Raw genomic sequence first — 14,661 nt, 5'->3', positions numbered from 1 at the left:
CAGGTCCCCGTTTGGTAGTCGAATTGATATAGTACATTAGCATTAGGCCCATTATTTTACTTGCTATTACTAACAATATGGAAGGTATATATTATTACTCCTTATTATTAATCTTCACCCGTAGGTACCTCGTCAAGTAGACGTTTACACGGTCCCCATAGGAACCTTCCTGGCTTACTAGTGAATTCGCCACATGAGGTAACTAACCTGACTTCATCTACGTGCTAACACCCTCTACTTACGTCCCCTACCGTATTTGACTACTCTAATGTTGTTGGCTCCCTCCGATCGATGCCTCATCCAGTTTAAACGGGGATCGAAGTGAAGGTTCTTAAGCCGAGGTTCGAACCCCTAGTGGTGCCCTCAGACTAAAGTCGTATCCGTCAGGCGGGAATTGGGTTTCAGCCGATCCATAAGTTCTTCCACGGGTTTGGAGTACAATCTGCACTATAACGCTCTATTCTCCTGTTAAGCTGTAAAGGCCAACTGCGGTCAACAGCATTAGAGTAATCCGAAGCCAGGTATAAGCTCGGGTATAGGGATATTTTATCGATTCAACTCTAACAAGTATACCATTACCATTTCTGTGCTAATGGTATACCATTTTACCTGGCATTCTCCATTATCCAGATGATAATAAGAATGATGCCAATACATCATTCTATCATCATCCACATAATGTAGAACTCTGTACTCTAAAAATTTTACAATATGCAAAGATGCCGTGACACATATTCCGTGTATTCATACAACTACGTTACTTTACTGCGGAATTATATAAAAAGCGCGGAATTATAAAAAAAAATATTAAGCATTTATTACACTACACATGAGTGGACTATCCATTTGATTAACATGAAAACTTTCCAATTGATGTGATAATGTATTAACATACGCGTAACAAATGTGAACAGAAACACAAAGTAACCGAGAGTATACGCAATAACTATACAGTATTGGCAGTAAATATTGCTAATTGGTAATTTAAATGGAAAATTAATGTTCAGAAAGCGGTTTCGTTTTGTTAATAACATACAGTTTGTCGTATTTCATAAGAGTTCATATTAAATAAATATTATTATATGTTCATATTTTTTTATGTAATTGTAATATCAAATTAGATGACAGCCATAACACAGCAGCAGAAAAACAGCTTACCGAGCAGCTTGCTTAGTGAGATATTTTTGGTTATAGGGTTCACTCTAGCAGTGATGGAAGTGAAATAAAATACATCATAGTCCTCTATGGTCGTATCACGGCCGTTATATGATAACTTGATGTCCGTAGTGTTGTTCGTATCCTATAGGGTCTGTAGCCTGTCTTTATACAGTCAAGGAGTGTATATAATTAAGTATAATAGTTTTAAAACATAAACGTGTTGGCAATTTGCTGTAAGTTTGTATTGTATGAAATAAACAAATAAATAAATGATGCCTCTAAACCTGTAATTTCACTGACCTATATCTACAACCAAAATAAATTTTACAAGGAGGAGGCTGAAATGTAAAATGTGCCGACACAGACTACTCTTAACAAACACTACGTCGGTTTAAAAGGTAAGTAGGAAGTGTTGACATATATAATACAATACTACACTTCTTGGTTCTATATTAGGCAATACCAATAAATACATTTTTCTTAGTGTTATTTAACACTTTCTATATGATTGGCTTACAAGTACTAGTTAGCTATATTAAAGTGCATTGTTACTTAGTACGTATTGCTGTGATTATTTTTTTAAATTTTATATATTTATTGTTTAATAAATTCTCATAATATGTTGACATGAGTTTATTACGTGCTAAAGTTTCTTTTGCATATAGAATATACTTTATTATTACTATATTTAATAGATTATTACCTGTACTAATATCATAAACATGTATAGTTTGTGAGTTTGGATGTTCGGGGTAATCTCCGATAGTATTTAACGTCTTTTGATTGAATGAATGAATGTTTTAGTGTTGGATAGTCCATATATCGGGGAATTCTATAGGCTATGTGACATACATATGTGACGGTAGTAATGGAGCTTCGGTGAAAAATGTTGCAATGTCAAAGGCGAGCGGTTCTCTTTTGAAAAGTGTGATAGAGAGTTAACAAAATAAAAAAAAACTAGTTAGTTTTTTTTTTTATTTTGTTTGAAACTCTTGAGTTATGATAAGTTTAATAGAATTCTAAATATCTTTGTCTTGTAATAGTCCCTAGCTTAATTTAATTTAGTTTTAAGTAATCCGCCCTATGAGGCTTGTAACCCAGCTTCCCAGAGATGTTTGCCCCGGGATTTGAAGGGGCAAAGGGGCTAGCCTTGACGCCTTTAACCTTCAACCCCTAGGAAGGTGTTGATGACCAAAGTTAGTCATGTACCTATGCATACGACTTCAACCTCTTTCCAACATCTTTTTCTAAACATTAAACCTGCTCAATCCTCCTAATACTAAGCGATTGTACTATAAATGTTAGACTATATTCAAACGATGTGCGGTTTGTGGTGAATGCCACATTGCTAACTCATATCATGTGACTCTGATTGCTTCGCTGGCTTTAAATATTGAAAATAGAGCAAATACACTGAATTTAATAAAAAATATGACTTGTAAACTATTGTTTTTAATAGAGTAATTTAGTAGGGTTTCGATTAAGATTCGATTGTCGGCGGTAAGAAAGAACACCGCTTATCTGGTGGTAATTGGTTGACATGATCTGAGAATGCTTCATCGCCGAAATAGTTATTAATTTTAGATAAAGTAGATGTTTAGGTATATAATTCTCAGTTTTTAGAATACAATTACTAAAACTCTATACAATGTTGCAGTAAGAAAGTAATTCGCTAGAACCGATATCGTTTTCCAGAGAACGAAAGTCGTCAAACCAACATCAAGCTAAAGTGGTCGTAGACTTATGGAGTCTCCCGTAGAACTGATGGTAATTAGGATAGACGAGTTTTCGAAGTGATACTGTACGTACTGTAACGGCAATATTGTAGTTAAGAAAATTATTCGTAACTCGTTTTTCCATGGCACCGTTACTGTTATACATATATACGTATAGTGTTATTTGCAAACATTATTAATATTCAGTTATTTTCTATTTTACTAGATAGCAGTAGTCGTGATAAAAAGTACGTGTGTGCGTTTGTGGACCGATATCTATTGATACCCCTCAGATTGATTCACCGTCCAATGTGGACCAAAAATTGCGTTAGCCGGAGTCTAGGTTCGAAACCCTAGTCGACATCCATGGATACTCCTCAAATTGATTCCCGCCCAATACTAATGGGTATCGAAATTACAACAACCTGAGCCTACCCGAAACCCAAGCGGTGTTTTCAGACGAACGTCACATCCGCCAGGTACGATTTGGCCTTCATCCGCACCTTAAGTCCATCCGCGAGTTTGGAATGCCATCTCCACTCACCCCTATTGTACAATGAAGCTGTAAAGACCAGGTGCGGTCAACAGGATAAGAATAGTTCGATAATAAAAAAATCTATTGATATTGAAAAAAATAACCACACTACATGAAGCATATATACTGTGTCATCCATTACTTAATCAAAGAATAAATGAATTAATAAAATTTTAGGAATATTTTATTACTTAATTATTAGCCCCTTTCGGGAGTACTATTTTAGACTGTATATTGTCTTATATTTAACAACATATTGCTTCAAAACTTCATAATCATTCTCCCAGACGTCTTTACTTGAAACACTAACACTAATAAATAAACGGACATTATCGTCTCGTCATGTATATAAAGAAAAATATACAGGATAGGGTGTAGACATGTAAACAATATCTTTATTTATCTGTCTATACTATAGAGAGTAAGTATATTTATATTTTTGTATATTCATTCCTTGTTATCTTAATTTGTCTGGTCTCAATTTAATTTTACATAGTACGTGAGTAATTAAATATTAATAAATATTAAAAAAAAATATAGCATTTACAGTTTGCTCTTATTTTATTATCTTGAAGTACCAAGATCATGTTTTAACAGGTATTTCAATAATTATTTCTCATCCATTTAACACCTAATTTATTTGATTAGGGCTCCCATTACATTCTACTTTCCACTGACATCAAAATGACCAATCGTAAACAATGGTGTTGAGTTAAACATATGTCTGCATGTGAGTTTGAATACGTAAGTGCACATTTTGAAAACGAAAGCGCAGTTTATAGGCCATTGTGTGTGGCTTTCTGTTAATATGTATGCGTAGAATGCTTGTTATTTAGAGTATGTTATTAAATTAAAGTCAAGATAATTATACAATTATACATAAAATTTGAAAATTTATTCCCTTATTGAAATGCTGTACAAATATCTTGTATCTTTCTGCATTTTCTACCGTGTATATTATACTGAGTTTTATGAGGAATTGTTCAGATTTACTTTGTTTGCTGAATTCCATCATCACACAACCCGACATAAATTCGTCACAGTTAAACCGCCATTCGTCCAGATCTTGATAGTATTTTATTATTCTCGGGTGGATGAATAGCAATATTAGTACTTCTTGCCACTAGCTACTTACACAACCTTCTAGTAATGGTATTTCTGAACCAATATGATATTGAAACCTTAAAAAAAAGATAATTCTTTTTAAATGGACGGTTACACAACTGCAGAACTCAAACGGCTTATTATCGGCATATTTCTCAAAACCAGAGCTAATTATTTCATTAAGTATTCTTTAAAATTGTCATAAAAGTTACTTTTTACATGTTAATTGTAAAATTTTAATTTCAATTATAGTATGTTCCGGTGTATTCTAGAAAATATTGCAAAGAAACTAGGCTATTATTATCATTAATTTTTTTATTGATACATTCTATTCGTCACATTGAGTAGATTGTTTTACTATATTAGTGCCCTTTGAAACTAAAATAAACAAGCTATTGTACATTTATTCATGCGAGAAGAATATAAAATCCAATACAATTTAAATAAACGTTATTTAGAACGTTACTTCTGGACTATATATTGTATGATTTATGTATGTTAATGTATTCTGATATCTAGTATAAATAAATTATGTATTATCATTTACATAGGTCTTCAATTTATGTAGGTACTGTCAAAGTTAATTGAATTAGTTATATTATTTATATATAATTGTATAGGAATACACACACGTTGCAGTAAATTCTTTCGATTGCAGAAATTCTTAAAATATTTAGAGAGTTGGAAATTCTTATTGATACTCTTTTTCGTATAGTAGTCCGTAGTAATTGTTTAAGGTTTTCTATTTATTTACTAATAAATAATTAAGTACCTTATTTTGTTTTTATTTTGTGACACCTGCGTGTAAGGTTAATTTTTTTTAATTTGCTTATATTGGTGTGGGAATATTAACAGGAGTAAAATGGTCTTTTGTATACTAATTAATGTATAAAATAATACACATACAAATATGAATGACTATTTATTTCGTTTTCATTGAAGGGTGGTATATAATATTTATAACACTTAGATGAAACATGAATAAGACATCACCGTAAGAATATATATAGATATAGTAATATAAGATGAGAAAGTACACAAAAGTATACATACTATAATATAATATAACAAACGAAGATGCAATAAAAAATTTCATACTTATATACTTTCATACGAAGCCTATTTACAAAAGCAAAGTATAATATATAGTTTTATATAAAATTATGAGAAAATAAAATACGACTAGTATAAAATGAACACATAAAGTAATTAAAGAGTTATATGAACAATATTAAAGCCATTAAAAACTTAAAAAACTTACAGTTTGTACTATAATATGAAACAAATATACTTATAATAAACAGGTACATTTCAGTGATAAATCATAAAAAAATAGAGAATATATAAAATAGAAATGGCGATGCAATCGAAGACAATAGATGGGACAAGATTCACTCATACGTTTTTCATATTAAATATTTAACAACGTATAAATAATTTAAATAAATTATTAAATAATAAATTAATATCTGAACATTCTGAGGTCCGTACTAGACTAACCAAAGATTATTATAATCCTGCGTAAGGATGACAACAGTCTTCTTAATTATGTCTTCAATTAGAGTAAGCATTGTATGCTAAGTTCTGGGCGTCTTGGGATGACCTTCCCCAGCCTCCTCCGTGACCTCCATGGCTGTAGTGCTCCTCATGGTGAGGGTGAGCTACAACCTCATAGCTCTCATGGCTCTCGTGTTTGGATAATAGCTTCTTCAACAGAACAAGGGCAGAAGCCAACAACGCAGCCTTTGCAAGGAAGAGACCCTTAACTGCGGCGAAGGCGATGATACCCAAGAATAAGGGAATGAGGGACTGGATCTTCAGTTGGAGAAGAGCGAGAATTGGGAGAAGCTGCTTCAACTTCTTCTTCTTGCCACGGCCTGTAAAACATACAATTTTTTATAAAAAAATGTATTTTGTTATTTACCTGCTGAGTAGTACTTAATATTTTAATAATTATTGATAAAGAGCAAAGTTAAGTTGATATTAGAAGATATGAATAATTATTTGATAAACTAAACGGCACATATAGAAAGTAATCAATCAGTGTACAAGAGCTGTATACATCAATTGTTAAAAATCTAATTCGAATTCAAAATAGTGCGGGCGAATGTTGAAAATTTTAAACAATGTCGCTTTCATTGTAATTCATGATGTTACGTCCAGTTTGCATAACAGCCCCGTTCATCTAGAAAGTGCATCGATTACCGGACATTACGATTCGAAAGCTCGGAACCCACTTCCATATTTCGTTAACGAGATTCTGCCTGGAGCGAGACTTTTACTCAATTCTTGATCAAGATTTCGATCACGGTGGCCGGTGCTAACGGAACTCTAAAACTAGTTACGTGTAGTTCTACATACTTACAAGTGTAAGATACTATGGGAATCTAGCAAAAACTAGACTTGACCGTCTCGTCCGCTTTCCACCATAATCAACCTGGTTAATAGGTTAGAGAAACTCCTACTATACCCGTTTTACTGTTGCGATTTCTAGTGTCTTCTTCATATGGTTTCATCTCACATAGTGCCGGATGTCCGTTATGGCAATTATAGGAGTAAGACGATTGTAACTCATAATTAAATGGTCTATGTGAAGTTTAATGCAAAGTTTATTTCGCAGCTATGATGATAACTTTCCATTTAAATATTTTCACCATATATAAGAGTACGTGTTGAACCGGTTTGTTGCAAGTTTTGCTAAATTGCTATACTATGATAGCTTTTATGTCTGATATACATGACTCGCACGATTAAAGGTAAGTATTAAAGGTAAGTCATGTAAGGCCTACTTTTTATTTGTATTAGCAGAATAGTCACGTATAGTTTTTTTTATTCTTTCACTGCTCAACAGTTTGGTTTAGTTTCTTTTTTCCTTAGCCTCATTTTTTATGTTTGACTTTAAACAGTTATTACATCCAATGACTTGCTAATTTCTATGTTTCTAAAGCGTTAATAAATAAAAGTGAACCACCCAATCATAGCACGATTAAACATGACATTATAAAATTTGATACGGCGATCAGTGTGATGTAGCACTCGACACCAAAACCAGTTATACAAATAAAACGAGAAAGAGTGTATTTAACGTGCGTTATATAATAATGACGTTGAATGTCATAATGCACTGTAACTGACAAAACTTGCGATCGACAAAAAATGCTTTGAAACTACTTTATATTACTGATTCTTTCTTGCTTTTTAACAAATATAATTGATATTTTTACTAGATATATTTGTAATAGCATAATTTGATTTAGATACAGTAAATAATTCTATCAATTATAGTATATATCTAGTTTTATCATAAAACAATTATCGAAATCTATGCATTATGCCAATTATAGTGATGAAAGTTATTTTACATAAACGTGTTGAGTAATTATAGCGTATTCGCGATGTATTTATTACATGTTAAAATTCATAAGCTTAGAATTATGATATTCATATACTAAATAATTATTAGAATTTATTATCTAATATTTAATTAAAACAAGAATAATTAATATAACTTCAGGAATTACTAAAAATGTATGAAATTTTTTAATAAAAGTAACATGTATGTTATATTTAAAGACAATTTGTTAAGACATGAGACGAAAGGAATAATAAATGAATTTCAACCTAATTTGTATTGTAATTAGATTAAAAATTAATTATATACTACTATTTAAATTACATCTATGTAATTTTAGTGAAGTTCACTTCTGATATAAATACTCTTAAATATTAGCTATTAAAGTGACTAACTACAACAGTGATGTTTACAATTGCTTTAAAACGAATGCGAATCAACTCTAATAGGTGTAATTTGTAGTTGTGTAATTTTCTAGACGGACAATAATAATTTTCTGTGTCTACATTTCGGTAAATGTAGACAATTATGATTGTCATACTAAACTTTCTCTTGTTTTATTTTTGTATATAAAATTATACGTCTAACAAATTTGATCGTGATCATATGACTCAATTGTGAGCTCTCAGTTAAATGATCATACAATACTTTAGTGGTTTATTAAATTAATATTTTATATAATTAACTAGCTATCCGCCCCCGTCTTCGCACGGGTGTACATGTATTGTACATATAATCCTTTTTCTTGAATCATTCTATCTATCGTTAAAAACTGCATTAAAATGTAATTTAAAAGATCTAAGCAAATTGACAACGGAAACGACTTCTATTTATACTAATTGAAGATGTGTCTAACTTAGACTAACATGCTAGTTTTAAATATAAACAATAATAAAACTAAAACCTAACTAACTACACACTATGTCATAACTACGAAATATGAAATAGTATTTCATATTACATTTTAAAGAAACGATCTTGGCATTGTGACTCAGCAAATTGTATTCAATTTGCACGATATTGCTATGATTGTTATGTGTTACGGCATCAACGAATTACTTCATTCGATAACTTCTTTAAACAAACCTGATAATTCTAGCGCACTTAAAGTTCTTTTTATATATACTGCTGTGTTCTTGAGAACTAAATATATTTAACTTAAAATTTAGGGCTCTAATAATTTCATGAGATTATCTAATAAAAAAAGGACTTGTTTTACTATATTCATTATTAACGCAAATATATTAATAATGTAAAAATGAAATCAAGTCACAAGATTTAGAGTCAAGCTTTAACACTCGTTGAATTAATATTAAAAAGAAAAAAATACTAATAAGTACTATAGTTAATAATCACGAATAAATAATAACATAAATATAGAATATATATGGTAAATTAAAAAGTAAAGCAAAAATGATGGCCTAACAACGGAATAGAGTCCGGAACATATGTGATCACGCTAAAACGGAAAGTGCATTACTTTTCCGCATATATAATATTAATTGTGAACATTATGCAAATCGCATGTGGTTATTAGGAAACTGAAGTGTACTAACCTTCCTCAAGAGACCGCTTGACGTCATCAACAGTGCTCCTTGGCATACGAAGTTGGATGACATGATTCTCCAAAAAGTCAGCAACACCGTCCACCAGTCTGGATTCCACTTGGTTTTCTCTAGCTTTGGGTTCATCGGACAGTGGCTCGAAAGACCTGGCTGACCTTGGAGATCCTGTGCCAATTAAGCTGATTCCATCAGCAATGCTGAGCTCCCTGGCTGTGTTGATATTGTCGACGTATTTCAAGGCTCTTTCCTGTGACAAAGATATTTACATTTAGGTTATTATATATTATTCCTAATTTAATATACATTTGAAGAGGTCAAACAATAAAAAGAATTGGTGTTGATAAAATATTAATTCAGCGATGTCTCATTAATTATTTGTTTTGAACTTAGCCTCAATCATTTGACTTCAACGATTGTAATACTGAACTATATAATATATAACACAAGTATATAATTTAGCTAAAGTATATATATTGTAAGAAGAAATTACAAATAAATTCTTATGCACTATAAAATAAGATTGCAAAAAAAATACCATTTATAATTTATAAATGCATCTCAAATAGTGTGTAAGAGCACATTACTCACTAATTACTTATAAAGGACACTTCCTGTGATAGTTTTTCAATAGTAATTAATCTGAATAATTATTTTAATCAAATGTTACTTGTCGAACTTTTAAGGTAAGATTTAATCAGACTGTAATTTTTACACATTACATTGTCTGTAATATATTTTTATTCTAAACCAATTCTAATGATTTTATAATTAATCCCGTATTGGTTTGCTACGAGTCAAAATTAAAGATCGTGTTTTATAGGTGTAATATAAAATCGTCCCAGTGATAGACACCATAAATTTAGAAGTTCACAAAGAACACTTGAACACTGTCACAACACACCTTCAGGCACAACGAGACATCTTCTTCACCACAGCTTCGAACTACTCCAATGACTGAACCGACTACATCATCTTCTCTTGTTGGCTTGCTCCACACCACCGCGACACTCACTAGAATAATGAAGAAGGTCTTCATCTTTTGTCCTTGGACTCTCCTTCGGTGGTGATAAGTGAAATGTATTGCTGGAGTGGTAGGTAAGCGGTTTTATTCCGCGTCCCCCCACTGCGATCGGTAGGTTCCCGCCAAAATGTGCGTACGTACACGTCAAGAATCTACGCAAATTCGCGTAGAATGTTTTAGACACGGCAATCAGTAATACCGGAAATGGTAAGCTCATTGCATCCGTAGTATAACCGACTAGTTTCTGTTCGCTATTAGATCCTCGCGACTATGGTTGTCCTCAATAAAGAAATATCCAGGTCCTCTATAACAAATAAACCGACTTAATTTCGTGTTTCTAACATTTTTCTAATGTTACTCAGGATAAATAATATTTTTTTTAATTTGAAATTTTCCTTGATATTTTTCTATTTCGATAAATTATTTGTATGTGAAAATTGTTAAAGCCTTCTTTTACTTATTTCTAAAATTTCGAGTTTACTTTAAGTAATTTGTAAATTTAGTAATGGCCAATTATAGTTCTATATTTTATTATTGCTATAATTATTATGTCGTATATATCTTCAGCATATACGTATATTATTTAGCCACTACATAACCTATTGTGCCGATCCCAAATGATGGGGTAAAGGCAAGGCAATAATGAACTTAGCTTAAATTATAATATAAACTGCTCTTAATTGTCTCAAAGTTAGATGTATTTTATAAACTTATACACTGTTAATGTGCATCTATGTTTACATTTTATGGTCAAGATAATAATTTCAGTATAGAAGCTAATCATTTACATTGATCCTACTTCTATTACAATACATATGAAGTACATTAAATGTTGGCAATTAATTAAATGTATTTAAAAATAATTGAGTTATTAGAACTTCTATGCACTTTCTTCATCCTGTGACATGTACGCTTCAAATATATGTATGAATCATACATTATTTATGACACATTTGGAATGCATTGTAAAGGATTCGCCGTTGTGGGTCATTGGGTGAATAGGATGCATTCTTTTGTCGTTTTTACTATGAACATATTATATGCAATTTGTGATTGCATACATACTTCGAGATTATAATAATAATCAATATGATTTACCATTTTCTTCATATTGATATATTCGTATTATGATCTAATTACATTATGAAGACAAAACCCTTAATGAATAAAATGTATTACTATTTTTGCTAATTAACGAACTTTGAAGATATTGTAAGTAAAGTATTTAATAAATTTTTACAAAATTTATTAATAGTATTATTAGTATTACTTCATATACAGTTGTATTATTCATAATCATATTTTTATATTATATGTACCTAGTAAATGTCAATAAGAATGTCTTTCTAAGACAGTATATTTTATTCCATTTGCTTTTGTCAATACCCAAGAATAAGAATTGTCTTTCTTTTCTTATTTTGAGGCGAACAGAAGGAACGTGTTATATTGGTTGAATAATTTATATTTTGCCGTGTCTGTTACGTTCTTAACTCACCAAAAACTATAGTTCCCATGCTCTAGGAGACGTTTGATTGGTCAGTTTTTTCTCAATGATCCAAACCAATGGTTATTTTGAATGGAAATTAATATTTATGGGATGTTTTCTAAAATTGCATAACCTGCAAAACGCAGGTGCCCGATTCATAACTAACTGAATTTATAATTTTGCTTCGTGATTGCAATTTTGATTTTTTATATTGTGTAATCGACTCTTTAATATTCTGTAGTGGTCTGATGTAATACTTTACTTCAGTCAGATCCGGAAAGTGGTTTTTGAGTTATAGTAGGTGTCGCGCTCTTAAGTAGATCATTATAAGTTTTTAGTATTTTTTGGTATTGGCCGGAAACAAAAGAATTAAGTAATAAACGGCAAATATAACAAATATTATATGCATATTTGTTATAAAAATAATAATGAAAAATTTTAAAAAGATAAAATATATTTTTTATAAGTGTATATTCTCAATTTATAAATCGTATTTTTCTTGCACCAATTTGCACCCTATGTATAAACCACAGCTTACAAAGGAAGCTGCTCGGCAGCTGAAATCGGTGAGATTTAGATACCCATGCAGATAACATTTTCCTGCGATGTGTTTTAATATTGGGGGAATAAATGAAGGTCTATGATATACAAATGGAATTTGTATCCATGGTACTCAATCTCATTTTGCTTTCATAAACACTAATTCATGTCTACAGATAGTACCTATATATACATAATACAAATACATCTGTAACTAAGTGATTATGTCAATACTGACAACTATAAAAAAACGTTATGTCGTTGTAATGATAAAGTTACACTTATATAAAGTATCCAGTTGAGATTGAATATATTTTTTCCCTTTTATTTGTTTCACAGTTTATTTTTTTATACGTATATATTTGGATTTATAAATTCTTAGGCTATCGCTGCGATTTGATACAGAGAAAGGTTTTTAATAGAAGTTTTAACTGTAGGGTATATATATTATACATATTTTCATAATTACATATATATTATACATAAAATATTATATTAAAGTATATAATATATTCAATAGTTAAAAATAATATTAAATAACAAAAAGCTTTCGCATGTATGTAGTGTACACTTATGTATTGTTAATCTGTTTCAACTTATAAACCTATACTTCTAATGGTCTCGGGTTCGTTTTGTCAAAAAAAATTAAGTGGATATGGATAATAGGGACGTAATGGGAAGGCGGACGATATAATTCACATACCTAGTATAATATTGAATTAACGCAATATTATTTCATCTGTTTTAATTAGACTTTAGTGTTAAAAATTAAGAGATAATTTTAAAAAGTTTGTATTTTAGTTAATCCTTACTAATAATTAAATTAAAAAATATAATAGAAAGTCGATGATTTTGTAATCAAGTTGGATTTTGTAACTCATGCTAAAGTGGGATATGTGCATAGTAGAAATATAAAATGCCATTCGATTGTAAATTTATATAACTATTCTGTAGCATATATTATGTATCGCTAAAATAAAATTAAAAGTTTCATTAATAGCTCTACAAGAATAAAATTTGTAAGTTGAACATAATGAGTTCCAAAATAGTGTAAAAGCATCAACGGATCCAAGAGCCGTAAAAAAGGCATAAAATTACCATTAATCAAGATTTTTTTTCTACAAAAGTAAAAGTCAACATTCGCAGATACAAAGTATAAATAATTAGGTATGTTTATTTTTGTAAAAAAATATTAAATAGATGATTGAGTCCGAAATATAGTGTATTTTATTATTTCTTTATTCCTGTCTGCATTGATGGATTAATACAAATAAAAAAAAATTTAGACAGTAGCAAAAATATATAGCAACATGCTACAGTTTGGATCTTAATAAATAATAGATTTACATGTAGAACTAGCAAATATTGAAATTGAAATTATAATTAACTCAAATAAAATTATGTCTTTACCTTTTTAAATACACTACTAATGATCATAAATTATATTATATATAGCTAAAACTCTATATACCTATAAGCTAATAAAAATATTTATTACATAGATAGATACAAATTTTATATGTATTTTCAGTATATATACATTCACTAATTCTCCATCATACTTTACATATTGATACTGTAATCACAATTTTAACTCTACATTTAGGCTGAACAATACAGGTGTCGTTATAAATGACTCACCAGATAATACGCTGTTGTATGAAAGCAAGAGTTGTAAACGTGAGAAAAATAATGTAAATAGAATAAGTGCATTCGATATGCGAGCACCGTGAAATAAGCTGAGCAACATAGGCAGGTATAGACTGAACTATATTGTTATGCAATAACTAATTATTGCTCACAAAATTCTTTTTTTCTTCAGTCATTTAAATTGACAGATTGGTTGTGGTTTTTATGATGGTATCTCTTCGTTATCATCCTTGGCGACAGAGCTCCTCGTATTCTGCTTCCATCTGGTATGGTTTTTGGCCGCACGAGAACATTGTACAATAGACTTCTGTGTAAGCCTTTTTATAAGGTCAGTTCATCGCATTGGTGATCGACCCCGAGAACGTTTGCCTACTGAATATAGATTAACAATATTTGAGGGAGAAGTCGTTTTCAAAATTCATGTATTTATGTACCAAACAAATAAAAAAAGTGGACATTTCACACTGCCTCAATCTTTTCAGTTCCAAGCTAAGTTGACCTTGTATTATGGGTACTGAAGATTGAATATAAATCT

The 14,661-nt window shown here is 30.6% G+C and overlaps 1 protein-coding gene across 1 annotated transcript; it reads right to left on the bottom strand.

Moving 5' to 3' along the window:
• Positions 1-5,700: 5,700 nt before the first annotated feature.
• Positions 5,701-10,521, bottom strand: LOC131845422 (uncharacterized). The gene is made up of 3 exons (XM_059194486.1): positions 10,331-10,521; positions 9,421-9,676; positions 5,701-6,389 (listed from the first exon to the last, which is right to left on the bottom strand). Exons 1-3 carry the CDS (start codon positions 10,463-10,465, stop codon positions 6,067-6,069), a joined length of 714 nt encoding a protein of 237 aa, XP_059050469.1. The 5' UTR covers positions 10,466-10,521; the 3' UTR covers positions 5,701-6,066.
• Between the last annotated feature and the right edge of the window lie 4,140 nt (positions 10,522-14,661).

The sequence above is a fragment of the Achroia grisella genome, unplaced genomic scaffold (genome assembly GCF_030625045.1).
Source record: "Achroia grisella isolate CSIRO2021 unplaced genomic scaffold, CSIRO_AGI_Agris_v1 utg474, whole genome shotgun sequence".
In the NCBI taxonomy this organism is placed as follows: Eukaryota; Metazoa; Arthropoda; class Insecta; order Lepidoptera; family Pyralidae; genus Achroia; species Achroia grisella.
Note: the sequence above shows the minus strand (reverse complement) of the source record. Positions and strands in the feature narration are given on the sequence as shown.